The sequence below is a fragment of the Salvelinus namaycush genome, chromosome 27, assembly GCF_016432855.1.
Source record: "Salvelinus namaycush isolate Seneca chromosome 27, SaNama_1.0, whole genome shotgun sequence".
NCBI classification, from domain to species: domain Eukaryota; kingdom Metazoa; phylum Chordata; class Actinopteri; order Salmoniformes; family Salmonidae; genus Salvelinus; species Salvelinus namaycush.
Genome location: NC_052333.1, coordinates 7,085,889 through 7,105,178, shown reverse-complemented (window position 1 = coordinate 7,105,178; position 19,290 = coordinate 7,085,889). Strand labels below are relative to the sequence as shown.

Here is a 19,290-nt window from a genome sequence, read left to right as displayed (position 1 = left end):
ATCTCACTCTCTATCTCTACCTCTCACTCTCTATCTCTACCTCTCACTCACTATCGCTACCTCTCACTCACTATCTCTACCTCTCACTCACTATCTCTACCTCTCACTCACTATCTCTATCTCTCACTCTCTATCTCTACCTCTCACTCACTATCTCTACATCTCACTCTCTATCTGTACCTCTCACTATCTCTACCTCTCACTATCTCTACCTCTCACTATCTCTACCTCTCACTCACTATCTCTACCTCTCACTCTCTATCTCTACCTCTCACTCACTATCTCTCCCTCTCACTCACTATCTCTACCTCTCACTCACTATCTCTACCTCTCACTCACTATCTCTACCTCTCACTCTCTATCCCTACCTCCCTATCTCTACCTCTCACTCACTATTTCTACCTCTCACTCACTACCTCTTTCTTTCTTTACCCCTCTCTCTACCTCTCACTCACTATTTCTACCTCTCAATCACTACCTCTTTCTTTCTTTACCCCTCTCTCTACCTCTCACTCTATCTCTACCTCTCACTCTCTATCTCTACCTCTCACTCACTATCTCTACCTCTCACTCACTATCTCTACCTCTCACTCACTATCTCTACCTCTCACTCTATCTCTACCTCTCACTCTATCTCTACCTCTCACTCTATCTCTACCTCTCACTCTATCTCTACCTCTCACTCTATCTCTACCTCTCACTCTGTCTCTACCTCTCACTCACTATCTCTACCTCTCACTCTCTATCTCTACCTCTCTATCTCTACCTCTCTCTCTATCTCTAACTCACTACCTCTTTCTTTCTTTACCCCTCTCTCTCCCTCTCCTCCTTTATCTATTATTATATTTCTCTTTCCCCGCCTGTCTCTCTGATGTAGTGCTCACCATGGTAACTGAGCACGAAGAACCCGCTGCCGCTGAAGTCGCTGTGGAACTTAATGAGGATCTGGTTGGAGGTGCTGTAGACAGACTCCAGTGCTGTGTTCCCACTGAACTGACCGATCTGGGGGGAGCTCTGGTCCGGACCATCCCTGTAGACACACACACACACACACACACACAAAACAACATACACACCAAGGATCAATGACAAATCCCTCTCCATGGGCAGGTGATGGACATTGTCGATAGACAATAAAGACAAGACATTGACCAATACAGACATATCTTTGAAAGAAGCCCATTGGAAATCTATTGCGGTCATTTTTAATTAACATTTCCCACGTCAATCTATTGTAGAGAGCAGCCAATTATTGACATCAGGCATGGATACATAACCCATCACTGATCTACAGTATTCCTTCCAGAAAGAGACGATTATAGCATCTCTTTTATAAACTTCATTTTTGGAGAAGCCACAGCATAAGGGTGCTCATTACAGAGACTGGGTTTTAAAATGCAGAAAGGTACCCCCGATATCAAACTATCTACCCAATTAAGAGACAGGGGCAGGAGGAGGGTTACATCTCTGTGATCGTGACAGCCAAAGAGCAGACCCCCCCCCCCCCCCCATGGGTCAAATCTGGAGCCAGTCAAAGGTAAATGAGTGCATGAATGTGAGAAGGGGGTCTGTTTAATGGAGCTCAATGGACCCCCACTCTGGGCACCGCTGGGTCAGAGCAGTCCTAGCGAACAAGCAGAGAAGCTGTTTTATTAATCTGGCTAATCTCTGACACCTGGGATTTTTTGGGAGCAAGGTGTGTGTGTGTGTGTGTGTGTGTGTGTGTGTGTGTGTGTGTGTGTGTGTGTGTGTGTGTGTGTGTGTGTGTGTGTGTGTGTGTGTGTGTGTGTGTGTGTGTGTGTGTGTGTCTGTGTGTGTATGTGCTTGTGTGTCTGTGTGAGAGAAAGAGAGAGAGAGTGCTTGAGTGATTGTCTCTTTGCATTAGTGCATACGTGAGTGTGTGAGTGTGTGTGCGTGTATCAAGTGTGTGTGTGTGTGTGCGTGGGTTTGAAGCCAGCATGGCATCTCACAGCGCTGAGAACAGATTGAATCGCTGGCAGCCTGCCGCAGTCAGCAACATAAATACATACTATGAGAAACTGAAAGAGAGCCGTGGGGTGGGACCCAAAAAATTCATTATTTAAACATGTGGGGGGACAAAGGAGGGACTTATTATTTGTGTGCGCATGGATGGAGGACATCGAATGAATCTATTCCATCCATTACACTCTCTCTCTTCCTCCTCCTTCTCTCCATCCCCCTCCACAACAGGGGTGTCAGCGTGCTGGGGAAGACAATTACTCAGAAAGCCGCTCTCTTTAAAACATCAAGATGCCTTTGACTGGATCTATGGGGATACATGGAGAACTTGCCTTTTGGCGACTGCATTACATTTCCTCCAAGAATCTTTACCGTTCACAGGGAGAGATTAAAAGTCTGAGTAGGTTTATCATACTCTATGCATTTAAATGGACTAACTGTGAGTGTTATATCACTGTTGGTCAGTTTGTTTAATGAAGGGACGGAGTAGGGATGGAGTGATGGAGGGAACCAGACGGAGAGAGAGAGTGAAAGGGGGTGAACAGTTCAAATCTCTCTCAAACCAACCAGAAGACAAAGTTCTGTTTTATCAATAGTGAGAAATGCAGTAGCTATGGTAACCACAGAAAGGATGTATCCAATTAAGAAAGAACAGTTTGGAAGAGAGGTTTGAGAGCACTGGGGAACGTGAAATGCAAAAACAAAGTTGGCTTTTTTCCACAAATGTATAATTACTTTTACGTTTTAAAACAACAACACAATATGGAAAACTTTTACCATACCGAAGGTTTCTGCCAAAACAGGTTTTAGTAATAATTCTACTAATTAAGCATCCAACACGTAAAGTCAAGGGTTAGCTCTACTAAAGTTGGCTAGGCTAATTGACTATCACGTGTTTTCACATCATTTCTTGTTATCTCCTCATGGGTATTGCAACAAAAGTCTAATTTCATTGAAACTAACTAAAAAGTAATTATTATGTACAACATGACACAATTTACATCAATTTATTACAATTAACCCCTTAGTGGCTGAGAAATGAGTGTTTTCTACCCGGCCTTCCAACCAATGTGAATGAACAGAGGAGCTACTATAGGTGAACAGAGGAGCTACTATAGGTGAACAGAGGAACTACTATAGGTGAACAGAGGAGCTACTATAGGTGAACAGAGGAGCTACTATAGGTGAACAGAGGAGCTACTATAGGTGAACAGAGGAGCTACTATAGGTGAACAGAGGAGCTACTATAGGTGAACAGAGGAGCTACTATAGGTGAACAGAGGAACTACTATAGGTGAACAGAGGAACTACTATAGGTGAACAGAGGAACTACTATAGGTGAACAGAGGAACTACTATAGGTGAACAGAGGAGCTACTATAGGTGAACAGAGGACCTACTATAGGTGAACAGAGGAGCTACTATAGGTGAACAGAGGAACTACTATAGGTGAACAGAGGAGCTACTATAGGTGAACAGAGGAGCTACTATAGGTGAACAGAGGAGCTACTATAGGTGAACAGAGGAGCTACTATAGGTGAACAGAGGACCTACTATAGGTGAACAGAGGAGCTACTATAGGTGAACAGAGGAACTACTATAGGTGAACAGAGGAGCTACTATAGGTGAACAGAGGAACTACTATAGGTGAACAGAGGAACTACTATAGGTGAACAGAGGAGCTACTATAGGTGAACAGAGGAGCTACTATAGGTGAACAGAGGAGCTACTATAGGTGAACAGAGGAGCTACTATAGGTGAACAGAGGAGATACTATAGGTGAACAGAGGAGCTACTATAGGTGAACAGAGGAACTACTATAGGTGAACAGAGGAACTACTATAGGTGAACAGAGGAGCTACTATAGGTGAACAGAGGAGCTACTATAGGTGAACAGAGGAGCTACTATAGGTGAACAGAGGAACTACTATAGGTGAACAGAGGAGCTACTATAGGTGAACAGAGGAGCTACTATAGGTGAACAGAGGAGCTACTATAGGTGAACAGAGGACCTACTATAGGTGAACAGAGGAGATACTATAGGTGAACAGAGGAACTACTATAGGTGAACAGAGGAACTACTATAGGTGAACAGAGGAGATACTATAGGTGAACAGAGGAGATACTATAGGTGAACAGAGGAACTACTATAGGTGAACAGAGGAGCTACTATAGGTGAACAGAGGAGCTACTATAGGTGAACAGAGGAGCTACTATAGGTGAACAGAGGACCTACTATAGGTGAACAGAGGAGCTACTATAGGTGAACAGAGGAGCTACTATAGGTGAACAGAGGAACTACTATAGGTGAACAGAGGAGCTACTATAGGTGAACAGAGGAGCTACTATAGGTGAACAGAGGAACTACTATAGGTGAACAGAGGAGCTACTATAGGTGAACAGAGGAACTACTATAGGTGAACAGAGGAGCTACTATAGGTGAACAGAGGAGCTACTATAGGTGAACAGAGGAGCTACTATAGGTGAACAGAGGACCTACTATAGGTGAACAGAGGAGCTACTATAGGTGAACAGAGGAGCTACTATAGGTGAACAGAGGAGCTACTATAGGTGAACAGAGGAGCTACTATAGGTGAACAGAGGAACTACTATAGGTGAACAGAGGAGCTACTATAGGTGAACAGAGGAGCTACTATAGGTGAACAGAGGAGATACTATAGGTGAACAGAGGAACTACTATAGGTGAACAGAGGAGCTACTATAGGTGAACAGAGGAAGTGTGAGTAAGCTCTTCATGAACCCTTTTCTCCACCCGGCTGCTGTTGACACTGGATTTAGAAATGGATATGAAAAAAAAATCTTCGCTCGAACTTGATTGGTCAAACTCCCCCATCCCTCCTGCATCAATTAACATAAGTTGTATCCTGTTGGGTGGCTGCAGTTCCGTGTTGTGGCACTCTAACTTTGCCCACTCAGAGGGCTGTAAGAAAACAGAACATCCATCACCATATGGGGTAAAAGGCAGGAATTCAGTTGGTAAGGGATTAATATTGCACCATTCCTGCTAGTAGAGAAATACATATCTAACTGTGTAAAAGGGATAAATAGCAAGACTTTTGTTAGTTACTGTAATAAAGCACTATTGAGCGGTTTAGAGAGAGATGTATGTAGTGCATACTTATGGAAATAAGGTATTTTTGTTTATTATATTGAATAAATGTGCAAATAATGTCTAAAAACCTGTTTTCGCTTTGTCATTATCGGATATTGTGTGTAGATTTATGAGGTAAAAAATGTATTTAATCAATTTTAGAATAAGGCTGTCTGAATAGTCAAGGGGTCTGAATACTTTCCGAATGCACTGTAGGATCCTTACCACACAGGGATGTAGTCACAGATGGGTTCTGTACTGACCATGGTGAAGGTGATGTGTATATATATTATAGTGTAACTCTATAGCTGTTCATTAAGAGGACAATAGGTTCTTACCACACAGGGATGTAGTCACAGATGGGTTCTGTACTGACCATGGTGAAGGTGATGTGTATATATATTATAGTGTAACTCTATAGCTGTTCATTAAGAGGACAATAGGTTCTTACCACACAGGGATGTAGTCACAGATGGGTTCTGTACTGACCATGGTGAAGGTGATGTGTGTGTATATATATTATAGTGTAATCTAACTCTATAGCTGTTCATTAAGAGGACAATAGGTTCTTACCACACAGGGATGTAGTCACAGATGGGTTCTGTACTGACCATGGTGAAGGTGATGTGTGTGTATATATATTATAGTGTAATCTAACTCTATAGCTGTTCATTAAGAGGTCAATAGGTTCTTACCACACAGTGATGTAGTCATAGATGGGTTCAGTGCTGAGCACGGTGAAGTTGATGTAGATCCCGTTGCCAGGGGGAACCCTCACACTCCACACACAGTCCTGGAAGTTGGGGTACTCCTCGGGGTGGCCGGGGGAGTAGATGGTCCCATTCATGGAGGTGATGTTACCACCACACAGAGCTACAGAGGAGATGTGGTCAGGTTAGGTGATGTTACCACCACACAGAGCTACAGAAGAGATGTGGTCAGGTTAGGTGATGTTACCACCACACAGAGCTACAGAGGAGATGTGGTCCGGTTAGGTGATGTTACCACCACACAGATCTACAGAGGAGATGTGGTCAGGTTACGTGATGTTACCACAAACACAGAGGAGAGGGCTAGGTGATGTTACCACAAACACAGAGGAGAGGGCTAGGTGATGTTACCACAAACACAGAGGAGAGGGCTAGGTGACGTTACCACAAACACAGAGGAGAGGGCTAGGTGACGTTACCACAAACACAGAGGAGAGGGCTAGGTGATGTTACCACAAACACAGAGGAGAGGGCTAGGTGATGTTACCACCACACAGAGGAGAGGGCTAGGTGATGTTACCACAAACACAGAGGAGAGGGCTAGGTGATGTTACCACCACACAGAGGAGAGGGCTAGGTGATGTTACCACCACACAGAGGAGAGGGCTAGGTGACGTTACCACAAACACAGAGGAGAGGGCTAGGTGACGTTACCACAAACACAGAGGAGAGGGCTAGGTGATGTTACCACAAACACAGAGGAGAGGGCTAGGTGATGTTACCACAAACACAGAGGAGAGGGCTAGGTGATGTTACCACAAACACAGAGGAGAGGGCTAGGTGATGTTACCACAAACACAGAGGAGAGGGCTAGGTGATGTTACCACAAACACAGAGGAGAGGGCTAGGTGACGTTACCACAAACACAGAGGAGAGGGCTAGGTGACGTTACCACAAACACAGAGGAGAGGGCTAGGTGATGTTACCACAAACACAGAGGAGAGGGCTAGGTGATGTTACCACAAACACAGAGGAGAGGGCTAGGTGATGTTACCACAAACACAGAGGAGAGGGCTAGGTGATGTTACCACAAACACAGAGGAGAGGGCTAGGTGATGTTACCACAAACACAGAGGAGAGGGCTAGGTGACGTTACCACAAACACAGAGGAGAGGGCTAGGTGACGTTACCACAAACACAGAGGAGCGGGCTAGGTGATGTTACCACAAACACAGATGAGAGGGCTAGGTGATGTTACCACAAACACAGAGGAGAGGGCTAGGTGACGTTACCACCACACAGAGGAGAGGGCTAGGTGATGTTACCACAAACACAGAGGAGAGGGCTAGGTGATGTTACCACCACACAGAGGAGAGGGCTAGGTGATGTTACCACAAACACAGAGGAGAGGGCTAGGTGATGTTACCACAAACACAGAGGAGAGGGCTAGGTGACGTTACCACAAACACAGAGGAGAGGGCTAGGTGACGTTACCACAAACACAGAGGAGAGGGCTAGGTGATGTTACCACAAACACAGAGGAGAGGGCTAGGTGATGTTACCACAAACACAGAGGAGAGGGCTAGGTGATGTTACCACAAACACAGAGGAGAGGGCTAGGTGATGTTACCACAAACACAGAGGAGAGGGCTAGGTGATGTTACCACAAACACAGAGGAGAGGGCTAGGTGATGTTACCACCACACAGAGGAGAGGGCTAGGTGATGTTACCACCACACAGAGGAGAGGGCTAGGTGACGTTACCACAAACACAGAGGAGAGGGCTAGGTGATGTTACCACAAACACAGAGGAGAGGGCTAGGTGATGTTACCACCACACAGAGGAGAGGGCTAGGTGATGTTACCACAAACACAGAGGAGAGGGCTAGGTGATGTTACCACAAACACAGAGGAGAGGGCTAGGTGACGTTACCACCACACAGAGGAGAGGGCTAGGTGATGTTACCACAAACACAGAGGAGAGGGCTAGGTGATGTTACCACAAACACAGAGGAGAGGGCTAGGTGATGTTACCACAAACACAGAGGAGAGGGCTAGGTGATGTTACCACAAACACAGAGGAGAGGGCTAGGTGATGTTACCACAAACACAGAGGAGAGGGCTAGGTGACGTTACCACAAACACAGAGGAGAGGGAAGACGGTCAGGTTAGAGGTCTTTCTACAATGAATGAGCAACAAGGCACAGCAGTAAAAGTCATGGTAATGGCCACTTCTTAGTAATATGTTATAAATCTACAGCAGTCTAATAGTGATAGCAGTGGACGCCATTGGAGTAGTAGGAGATGAAGTTGTAGTAGTGGATGTTAAGGTCCATGAAACGCCCACTGCTGCCCTCTAGGTGCAACATCAATATGCTACCATACAGATCATATCTATTCCTCTGTCCATAGTTACCTTCACAGCGTGGTACCGGGTGGTTCCAGTTGCGGCTGATTCCATGCAGACAGGTGAGAGAGGCATCTCCGATTAGGGAGTAGCCAGGCAGACACTCGAAGGACACAGTGAGGCCCACACTGAAGTCACTGCCGATCACGATGCCATTACGAAAAGGACGAGGGTCGGGACAACTCTGTAGCTGATAGGCTGAAAATCAGGAAGTAACCGATAATTTAAATATATATTGACTGAAAATACATAAGAAAATGACACAAACATGAAAATGAATATATAAAAGTGTTTTATGTAGACATCATATCTAGGATGCTGAAAGAGATTACCCAGACTAACATTATGACAAATAAAATTACATTTAATTGAGTTGAGTGAAATCACAAGTCCTTTCCGAGTTCTCCTCTCCCACACATTCTACTGACTAACTCTGTAGTCTACACTGTCGGCATAGGTTCCAATCCGGCCTACGGTCCTATGACACAACCTCTATCTTTCCCAGTGTCATCCTCTTTCTATCTATCTGTTCAATAAAAAATAAATTTAAAAAATGTTTAAAAAAAAAACTAACTCTATCCTCACCCTGGTAAGTCATCTGGAAACCCGGCTTGTTCTGGGAGTAGTCGCTGTGGAAGAAGAGGCTAGTCTGGTGAGTGGTGCTGAACAGGGACTTGGGGACATGTGGTCCACTGAACCTGTCAATCACTGTGCCCGTCTCCAGAGTTCCACTCCGAATCTCCAGGTAGTCATGGATGGCCTCCGTGGAGAAATTGAGGAACTGCAGGTGGATTCCTGAAAAACAACAACAGGTAGATTAAAAACACACTGGTTAGTCCATGAGTTTCTGTTATAAAGAATAGACCATGATCTTTCTCATCTACCCATTACTTCAGAAGGTGGGTTAATCCCAGAACCAACTGAAGTAGAACACTGTACCTCTACCACAACAAACATCACAAGAGATTACAGGTTAGTTGACTGAGAGCAGATGCTCATTGGTACATTAGAAGAGTTGCAAAGGAGAGGAGCAACTAGATGTCATAATATATTCAAGCTACCGTAAAGGAGAATGATACACCGGTAATGAGGTTAATAATAATAATAATAATAATGATATATGCCAGTTAGCAGACGGTTTTATCTAAAGTGACTTCCAGTCATGTGTTTCCATGCCTGTGCTATGTAGACCTAAAAATCAAACATCATTACCCCTACATTTGGACCCTAGTGCACTAGCGTCAAAGGGTTCTTCAGCTGTCCCCACAGGAGAACCCTTTGAAGAACCCTTTTTGGTTCCAGGTAGAACCCTTTTGAGTTCCATGTAGAACCCTTTCCACAGAAGGTTCTATATGGAAGCCAAAAGAGTTCTATCTGGAACCAAAAAGGGTTCTCCTATGGGGACAGCAAAGAATCCTTTTGGAATCCTTTTTTCTAAGAGTGTATTCTATGTATTTAGCCTACTGCTTGTAAACCATGATGCTGTTCTCAGTTGACTGGAAGACTGGTTAAGCATTTACATCACTGTTGGTGTTCCCTGTTTCCATGTCTCTGCTCTTTATGCCTATAAATTAAGCATAATTCCCTCTACAGCTCCTAACATACATGAGTCTGACACTTCACTGCTATATCTAGGGCCACTTCCCCACGAGCTGTGTTTGAAACAAGACATACACTTCCTCGTATGACGATGTGCGACTGTGGCTTGTCCATGGCGGCAGCCAGGTGATGTACCAAAGCCAATAGGTAGTTTGACAGTGTGTGTGTGCGTGTGTGTGCTTAGCCACAATGACTGTCAGTGTGTTCCCGTACCGAAGCCGATGGGTAGTATGACAGTCCAGGTGCAGTCTAATCCACTGGGGTAGTTTCCAGGGAATCCAGGGCTCAGAATGACACCGCTGACATCAGTCATGGACACACCACACTGGGCTGTGGAGACAATCCCACTCACACAGGTTAAAGAATGAATCATAAAATAACATACAAATAGAATTACATTTTTTAGACTAGACTAGAGTAGAGTATAATAAAATAACTACTGTATTAGTCCATCAGAGACAAACATGTTATTATGTGTATCTATAGCTGCAGCCTTATAAAAGCAGAAAGGTTTGTCTTGATTTACACCCCTAGACAGTATGAATGGGTATCGACGCCACCAGCTGTGCGAGATTAGTACATTAGTATTGACATCCCTTCCTTTCCAACTGTGTATTGTAGGATCAGTGGTTCAGATCAACTCACTCCTGTACAGATACACTTAGTACCTTTTTTTCTATCTAGAACCTAAACGAGTTTCAAATGGGTTCTTTGGCTGTCCCCATAGGAGAACCCTTTGAAGAACCCTTTTTGGTTCCAGGTAGAACCCTTTTGAGTGGCATGTAGAACCCTTTCCACAGAATGTTCTACATAGAACCCAAAAGAGTTCTACCTGGAACAAAAAAGGGTTCTCCTATGGGGACAGTTGAAGAACCCCTTTGAACCCCCATTTTTCTAAGAGTGTACTAGCACAGCCTCCTTCTCTCTCAGCAGGTCAGCCAGTGTGAGGTAAGTCTTAAACTGCAATATGTTTAAAAATACATCTATGATACAGATTGCCAGGAAAGAGCAGCCTCCTCTGAATGTGACAGACACACCTACGGTTAAAATGTATGAATACTCTATCTACCCCATGTCTCGTTGTGTCACTTGTGTTAAATAGGCTCCCTATCATTGAGTCAGAAGGAGAGGTATCGGTATCCTCAGCTTTGATCCTGGATAAAGAGTAGCCTAAATGGTAACAGAGCTCTTGTTAAAGCTGCAATACGTAACGTTTTGGGTGACCTGACCAAATTCACATAGTTATAGATCTGTCAGTAGATTTGTTCTATTTGCACTATTTCTACGCTTCCCTTTCTTCAGCTTAGTTTTTGCGTCTTTTACTTTCGGTTTTGTACACCAGCTTCAAACAGCGGTTTAGATGGTACAGCAATTCTTTATTCTAGGGTTTGCTTGTTGTGTCACATAAACTTAAATTAGGAGCACTAATAGAATTTTAGCAACCAGGAAATGGTGGCGCGATATCTGCATATTTCCCCTTTAAGTGAAAAGAATAGCCTTTTGTGTGTCAGAAAAAAAGGTAATTATGTTAGAAGTGAGAATAAAATTAAGATTAAACGATTACGGGCAAGATTAAACAACGTCAAAAACTGTTTAAACCCATCCGACCTGAAAGGTTATAGGTGAGTTGAGCCGACTGTAAATAAAGAGTTGATCCGACTGTAAATAAAGAGTTGAGTCGACTGTAAGTAAAGAGTTGAGTCGACTGTAAGTAAAGAGTTGAGTCGACTGTAAATAAAGAGTTGGGTCGACTGTAAATAAAGAGTTGAGTCGACTGTAAATAAAGAGTTGAGCCGGCTGTAAATAAAGAGTTGAGCCGACTGTAAATAAAACGTTGAGCCGACTGTAAATAAAACGTTGAGCCGACTGTAAATAAAACGTTGAGTCGACTGTAAATAAAGAGTTGAGTCGACTGTAAATAAAGAGTTGAGTCGACTGTAAATAAAGAGTTGAGTCGACTGTAAATAAAGAGTTGAGTCGACTGTAAATAAAGAGTTGAGTCGACTGTAAATAAAGAGTTGAGTCGACTGTAAATAAAGAGTTGAGTCGACTGTAAATAAAGAGTAGAGTCGACTGTAAATAAAGAGTAGAGTCGACTGTAAATAAAGAGTAGAGTCGACTGTAAATAAAGAGTAGAGTCGACTGTAAATAAAACGTTGAGCCGACTGTAAATAAAACGTTGAGCCGACTGTAAATAAAGAGTTGAGCCGACTGTAAATAAAGAGTTGAGCCGACTGTAAGTAAAGAGTTGGGTCGACTGTAAATAAAGAGTTGAGTCGACTGTAAATAAAGAGTTGAGCCGGCTGTAAATAAAGAGTTGAGCCGACTGTAAATAAAACGTTGAGCCGACTGTAAATAAAACGTTGAGTCGACTGTAAATAAAGAGTTGAGTCGACTGTAAATAAAGAGTTGAGTCGACTGTAAATAAAGAGTTGAGTCGACTGTAAATAAAGAGTTGAGTCGACTGTAAATAAAGAGTTGGAGTCGACTGTAAATAAAGAGTTGAGTCGACTGTAAATAAAGAGTTGAGTCGACTGTAAATAAAGAGTAGAGTCGACTGTAAATAAAACGTTGAGCCGACTGTAAATAAAGAGTTGAGCCGACTGTAAATAAAGAGTTGAGCCGACTGTAAATAAAGAGTTGAGCCGACTGTAAGTAAAGAGTTGAGTCGACTGTAAATAAAGAGTTGAGTCGACTGTAAATAAAGAGTTGAGCCGACTGTAAATAAAGAGTTGAGTCGACTGCAAATAAAGAGTTGAGTCGACTGTAAATAAAGAGTTGAGTCGACTGTAAATAAAGAGTTGAGCCGACTGTAAATAAAGAGTTGAGTCGACTGTAAATAAAGAGTCGACTCGACTGTAAATAAAGAGTCGACTCGACTGTAAATAAAGAGTTGAGTCGACTGTAAGTAAAGAGTCGAGTCGACTGTAAATAAAGAGTCGAGTCGACTGTAAATAAAGAGTTGAGTCGACTGTAAATAAAGAGTTGAGTCGACTGTAAATAAAGAGTTGAGTCGACTGTAAATAAAGAGTTGAGTCGACTGTAAGTAAAGAGTTGAGTCGACTGTAAATAAAGAGTCGAGCCGACTGTAAGTAAAGAGTCGAGTCGACTGTAAATAAAGAGTTGAGTCGACTGTAAATAAAGAGTTGAGTCGACTGTAAATAAAGAGTTGAGTCGACTGTAAATAAAGAGTTGAGTCGACTGTAAGTAAAGAGTCGAGTCGACTGTAAATAAAGAGTTGAGTCGACTGTAAATAAAGAGTTGAGTCGACTGTAAATAAAGAGTTGAGTCGACTGTAAATAAAGAGTTGAGTCGACTGTAAATAAAGAGTTGAGTCGACTGTAAGTAAAGAGTTGAGTCGACTGTAAGTAAAGAGTTGAGTCGACTGTAAATAAAGAGTTGAGTCGACTGTAAATAAAACGTTGAGCCGACTGTAAATAAAGAGTTGAGCCGACTGTAAGTAAAGAGTTGAGTCGACTGTAAGTAAAGAGTTGAGTCGACTGTAAGTGAAGAGTTGAGCCGACTGTAAATAAAGAGTTGAGTCGACTCTGAATAAAGAGTTGGGCTAACTGTGAAGAAAATAAAAGTTGAGCTGACTGCGAATAAAGAGTCGGGCTGATTGTAAATAAAGGGTTGAGCGGACAGAACAAATGTGAAAGCAAGAGATAAACAATGTGGCCTCGATCAGTCTACGGTTGAACTTTAGAGTTCCTAACACTGAGGCCCAGGGTCCCAAAGAGGAAACTTCAAGCCTTCCAACATCTGTGGCAGTGGGGGAGGCAAAGTGGGAGGTTAGGGGGGTAAACTTCTGGCACATCAGAAAACAGTCTCAATATTAGGAAAGTGAAATAGGTTCTTAAAGGGTAAAGACAGGCAAGAGACTAACAAGGAATGTGTCTGTCTCTTATGCAGACCAAGGCCCAAGGCACCCCCCTGGCATCATCAGGCTCATTATTTTGTTTAAAATGTTACTGTTTATGAACAAATCTTTCAGATCCATCATCTGTCTCAGTGAGTTAATGTACATGGACAGAATATATATATATATATACAGTTGTAGTCGGAAGTTTACATACATCTTATCCAAATAAACATTTTCACAATTCCTGACATTAAATCCTCTTAAAAATTCCCTGTCTTAGGTCAGTTAGGATCACCACTTTATTTTAAGAATGTGAAATGTCAGAATAATAGTAGAGAAATTATTTATTTCAGCTTTTATTTCTTTCATCACATCCCAGTGGGTCAGAAGTTTACATACACTCAATTAGTATTTGGTAGCATTGCCTTAAAATGGTTTAACTTGGCTCAAACGTTTTGGGTAGCCTTCCACAAGCTTCCCACAATAAGTTGGGTGAATTTTGGCCCATTCCTCCTGACAGAGCTAGTGTAACTCAGTTAGGTTTGTAGGCCTCCTTGCTCGCACATGCTTTTTCAGTTCTGCCCACAAATTTTCTATAGGATTGAGGTCAGGGCTTTGTGATGGCCACTCCAATACCTTGACTTTGTTGTCCTTAAGCCATTTTGCCAGAAGTATGGAAGTATGCTTGGAGTCATTGTCCATTTGGAAGACCCATTTGCGACCAAGCTTTAACTTCCTGACTGATGTCTTGAGATGTTTCTTCAATATATCCACATACTTTTCCTGCCTCATGATGCCATCTATTTTGTGAAATGCACCAGTCCCTCCTGCAGCAAAGCACCCCCACAACATGATGCTGCCACCCCCATGCTTCACGGTTGGGATGGTGTTCTTTGGCTTGCAAGCTTCCCCTTTTTCCTCCAAACATAACGATGGTCATTATGGCTAAACAGTTCTATTTTTGTTTCGTCAGACCAGAGGACATTTCTCCAAATGTACGATCTTCGTCCCCATGTGCAGTTGCAAACCGTAGTCTGTCTTTTTTATGGCGGTTTTGGTGCAGTGGCTTCTTCCTTGCTGAGCGTCCTTTCAGGTTATGTTGATATAGGAATCGTTTCACTGCGGATACAGATACTTTTGTACCTGTTTCCTCCAGCATCAACACAAGGTCCTTTGCTGTTCTTCTGGGATTGACTTGCACTTTTCGCACCAAAGTACGTCCATTTCTAGGAGACAGAACGCGTCTCATTCCTGAGCGGTAAGACGGCTGCATGGTCCCATGGTGTTTATACTTGCATACTATTGTTTGTACAGATGAACGTGGTACCTTCAGGCGTTTGGAAATTGCTCCCAAGGATGAACCAGACTTGTGGAGGTCTACAATTTTTTTTCTTAGGTCTTGGCTGATTTCTTTTGATTTTCCCATGATGTCAAGCAAAGAGGCACTGAGTTTGAAGGTAGGCCTTGAAATACATCCACAGGTACACCTCCAATGGACTCAAATGATGTCAATTAGCCTATCAGAAGCTTCTAAAGCCATGACATAATTTTCTGGAATTTTCCAATCTGTTTAAAGGCACAGTCAACTTAGTGTATGTAAACTTCTGACCCACTGGAATTGTGAATTACAAGTGAAATAATCTGTCTGTAAACAATTGTTGTAAAAATTACTTGTGTCATGCACAAAGTAGATGTCCTAACTGACTTACCAAAACTATAGTTATTAACAAGAAATTTGTGGAGTGGTTGAAAAATGAGTTTCAATGACTCCAACCAAAATGTATGTAAACTTCCGACTTCGGAAGTTTACATACACCTTAGCCAAAAAAAAAATCACAATTCCGGACATTTAATCCTAGTAAAAATTCCCTGTCTTAGGTTAGTTAGGATCCATTTGCGACCAAGCTTTAACTTCCTGACTGATGATGCCATCTATTTTGTGAACTATAGTTTGTTATCAAGAAATTTGTGGAGTGGTTGAAAAACGAGTTTTAAAGATTCCAACCTAAGTGTATGTAAACTTCCGACTTCAACTGTATATATGTATATATATAAAAGTTTTCTTAAATACTTTTTTTCAATATTTTTTAGATGTGGGCCCTGGCAGTTCATTTGGGGACATTTTTCATGAAAAAATGTCTGTAAGCAGGTGGACTGTCAAATATCAACTTTGGTTGTTCAGGATATACAGCTGACCTGAGATTAAACAGTTGTCCCCAAGACAGCCAACTCTGAAAATGTTGAAGTTGTACTTTTTATGCTGGGTATCGAGCCTCTATGACAGTCACACATTTACATTACAGAGTAACTGAACTCACTGCAATTCTCTATGAGAGGTTTACACATAGTGATGTCACAGCAACGTTATCAACATACCAAGACAGAGTGGGACTGGGTAGTTCCATCTCCGCACTGGTCCTGGCATACAGGTTATATGGGCATTACCCTGGTGAAGACAAATAGGTATTAATTAACAAGCATTATGTTTTTATGTTGCATATTCCCTACTAATCGATGCTTTGGAACATTAGAACACTGAACAACATTTAAAATGGCTACTAAGATGAACAGACAGAGATACTAGATCAAATGAACAGAGATAGATATAGATATGGAGAAAAATATAGATATAGATAGAGATTTAGAGAAAAATACAGCGATATATATAGATAGAGATATGAATAAAATATAGAGATATAGATATGGATAAAATATAGAGATATAGATAGAGGTATGGATAAAATATAGAGATATAGATAGATAGAGGGATGCATAAAATATAGAGATATAGATAGAGGTATGGATAAAATATAGAGATATATATAGATAGAGGGATGGATAAAAATAGAGATATAGAGAGATAGAGATATGGAGAAAAATACAGAGATATAGATAGATAGAGATATGGAGAAAATATAGAGATATAGATAGATAGAGATATGGAGAAAATATAGAGATATAGATATGGAGAAAATATAGAGATAGAGATATGGAGAAAATATAGAGATATAGATATGGAGAAAATATAGAGATATAGATATGGAGAAAATATAGAGATATAGATATGGAGAAAATATAGAGATATAGATAGATAGAGATATGGATAAAATATAGAGATATAGATAGATAGAGGTGTGTATAAAATATAGAGACATAGATAGATAGAGGTATGGAGGTAAACAAAACTTGATATAGAGATGCATTTATTTATTTTATATAACCTTTATCTAAACAGGGAGTCACATCGAGATAATCATCTACTTTACAAGAGCCCTGTATACATTACAATACAATCAGCTTCAAAAAACACACACATATATGTTAATAAAACAATAGAATTCAGCACACAATAAGAAAATAAACATTTAATAAAAGCAACCACATTCAACTACATAAAGGTCCTCAATCAATCATGGAAACTGCCTGAGTGGCACCAGCACATGTAACTGCAGTGAACTCTGCAGATTGTTCCACACTAGAGGCAACAACAACAACAATGGAGACTTTCCCAAATATGTGGAGACTGAAGGGATCTCTAGTGTTATCCATTCATGAGAATGGGTTTTAATTAATGAAGTTAAAGATGGAGAGAATGATCTCTTTCCTGCAGAGAGAATGATCTCTTACCTGCAAAGAGAATTATATCTTACCTGCAGAGAGAAAGATCTCTTACCTGCAGAGAGAATTATATCTTACCTGCAGAGAGAAAGATCTCTTACCTGCAGAGAGAAAGATCTCTTACCTGCAGAGAGAATGATCTCTTACCTGCAGAGAGAATGATCTCTTACCTGCAGAGAGAAAGATAGCTTACCTGCAGAGAGTATGATCTCTTACCTGCAGAGAGAATGATATCTTACCTGCAGAGAGAATGATCTCTTACCTGCAGAGAGAATGATCTCTTACCTGCAGAGAGAATGATATCTTACCTGCAGAGAGAATGATCTCTTACCTGTAGAGAGAATGATCTCTTACCTGCAGAGAGAATGACCTCTTACATGCAGAGAGAATGATCTCTTACCTGCAGAGAGAAAGATATCTTACCTGCAGAGAGAATGATCTCATACCTGCAGAGAGAATGATCTCTTACCTGCAGAGAGAATGATATCTTACCTGCAGAGAGAATGATCTCTTACCTGCATAGAGAATGATTTCTTACCTGCAGAGAGAATGATGCAGAGAGAATGATCTCTTAACTGCGGAGAGAATGATGCAGAGAGAATGATCTCATACCTGCAGAGAGAATGATCTCATATCTGCAGAGAAAATTATATCTTACCTGCAGAGAGAATGATCTCCTACCTGCAGACAGAAAGATCTCTTACCTGAAGAGAGAATGATGCAGAGAGAAGGATCTCTTACCTGCAGAGAGTATGATGCAGAGAGAATGATATCTTACCTACAGAGAGTATGATGCAGAGAGAATGATCTCTTACATGCAGAGAGAATGATCTCTTACCTGCAGAGAGAATGATGCAGAGAGAATGATCTATTACCTACAGAGTGTATGATGCAGAGATAATGATATCTTACCTGCAGAGAGAATGATGCAGAGTATGATATCTTACCTGCAGAGAGAATGATCTCTTACCTGCAGAGAGAATGATATCTTACCTGCAGCGAGTATGATATCTTACCTGCAGAGAGAATGATGCAGAGAGTATGATCTCTTACCTGCAGAGAGAATGAACTCTTACCTGCAAAGAGAATGATATCTTACATGCAGAGAGAATGATCTCTTACATGCAGAGAGAATGATATCTTACCTGCAACAGAAATATCTCTTACCTGCAAAGAGAATGATCTCTTACCTGCAGAGAGAATGATCTCTTACCTGCAGAGAGAATGATCTCTTACCTGCAGAGAGAATGATCTCTTACCTGCAGAGAGTAGCCTTGTTCACACTGGAACAGCACCACGTCTCCAACCATGAAGCGCTCTCCAACCCTGATGCCATAGTTGGGGGTCTGTGGCTCTGGACAGGACTCCAGACCTATGGCTGTGGAGAATGGGAAAGAGAATTTAAACACGTCAGTTGTTGTCACAATGTGGCAGACAAACACACGCACACGCACACACACACACGCACACACGCACACACACACACACATCATAAAGAAATCTAATGACAGATCACCTGTGTACTCCAGATGGAAGCCAGCAGCAGACACACTGATGTCTGAACTGAAACTCAGGTACAGGTTGTTGGATGTGCTGTTGAGCAACTGAGGGATGGTGGTGCCTTGGAAGACAGAGAGAGAGAGAGAGAGAGAGAACATAAGACAAGAGATCAATTATCCTGTTGTCTTTCCATAAATAGACATTTTCCCACAAAGAGAAATCATTATGGGAAATCAATCAATTAGTGGTTGAAGGGCACACAGTATGAACAGGTGGTTGATTTGTGAATCATCCTTTTGCTTGTGTTTCATACCCTTCAGACAATACCCTCCATGGTAATGTGCTGGACATGAAACGCCAAAAATGCTAATATCAGGCATATTGAGTTCCATTAGTTTTGGATTGAAGACAGTGGCCAGGTAAACAAAACCAAAGCATGGATTGCTGTCTCTTATCTTGTCCATAGACAAGTGGAATTGCCTTGGGGGTACGAACAAAGGATC

The 19,290-nt window shown here is 41.9% G+C and overlaps 1 protein-coding gene across 1 annotated transcript in view; it reads right to left on the bottom strand.

The window, feature by feature from the left end:
* LOC120022010 (CUB and sushi domain-containing protein 3-like) overlaps positions 1–19,290 on the bottom strand; it is an 803,421-nt gene that overhangs the window by 169,973 nt on the left and 614,158 nt on the right. The window contains exons 37-44 of the mRNA XM_038965812.1: positions 18,804–18,908; positions 18,547–18,665; positions 16,046–16,115; positions 10,021–10,137; positions 8,794–9,003; positions 8,218–8,406; positions 5,787–5,964; positions 885–1,030 (exon numbers count right to left, since the gene is read on the bottom strand). Of these exons, the coding sequence (XP_038821740.1) occupies positions 885–1,030; positions 5,787–5,964; positions 8,218–8,406; positions 8,794–9,003; positions 10,021–10,137; positions 16,046–16,115; positions 18,547–18,665; positions 18,804–18,908 (1,134 nt within the window). The remainder of the gene's footprint in view (positions 1–884; positions 1,031–5,786; positions 5,965–8,217; positions 8,407–8,793; positions 9,004–10,020; positions 10,138–16,045; positions 16,116–18,546; positions 18,666–18,803; positions 18,909–19,290) is intronic.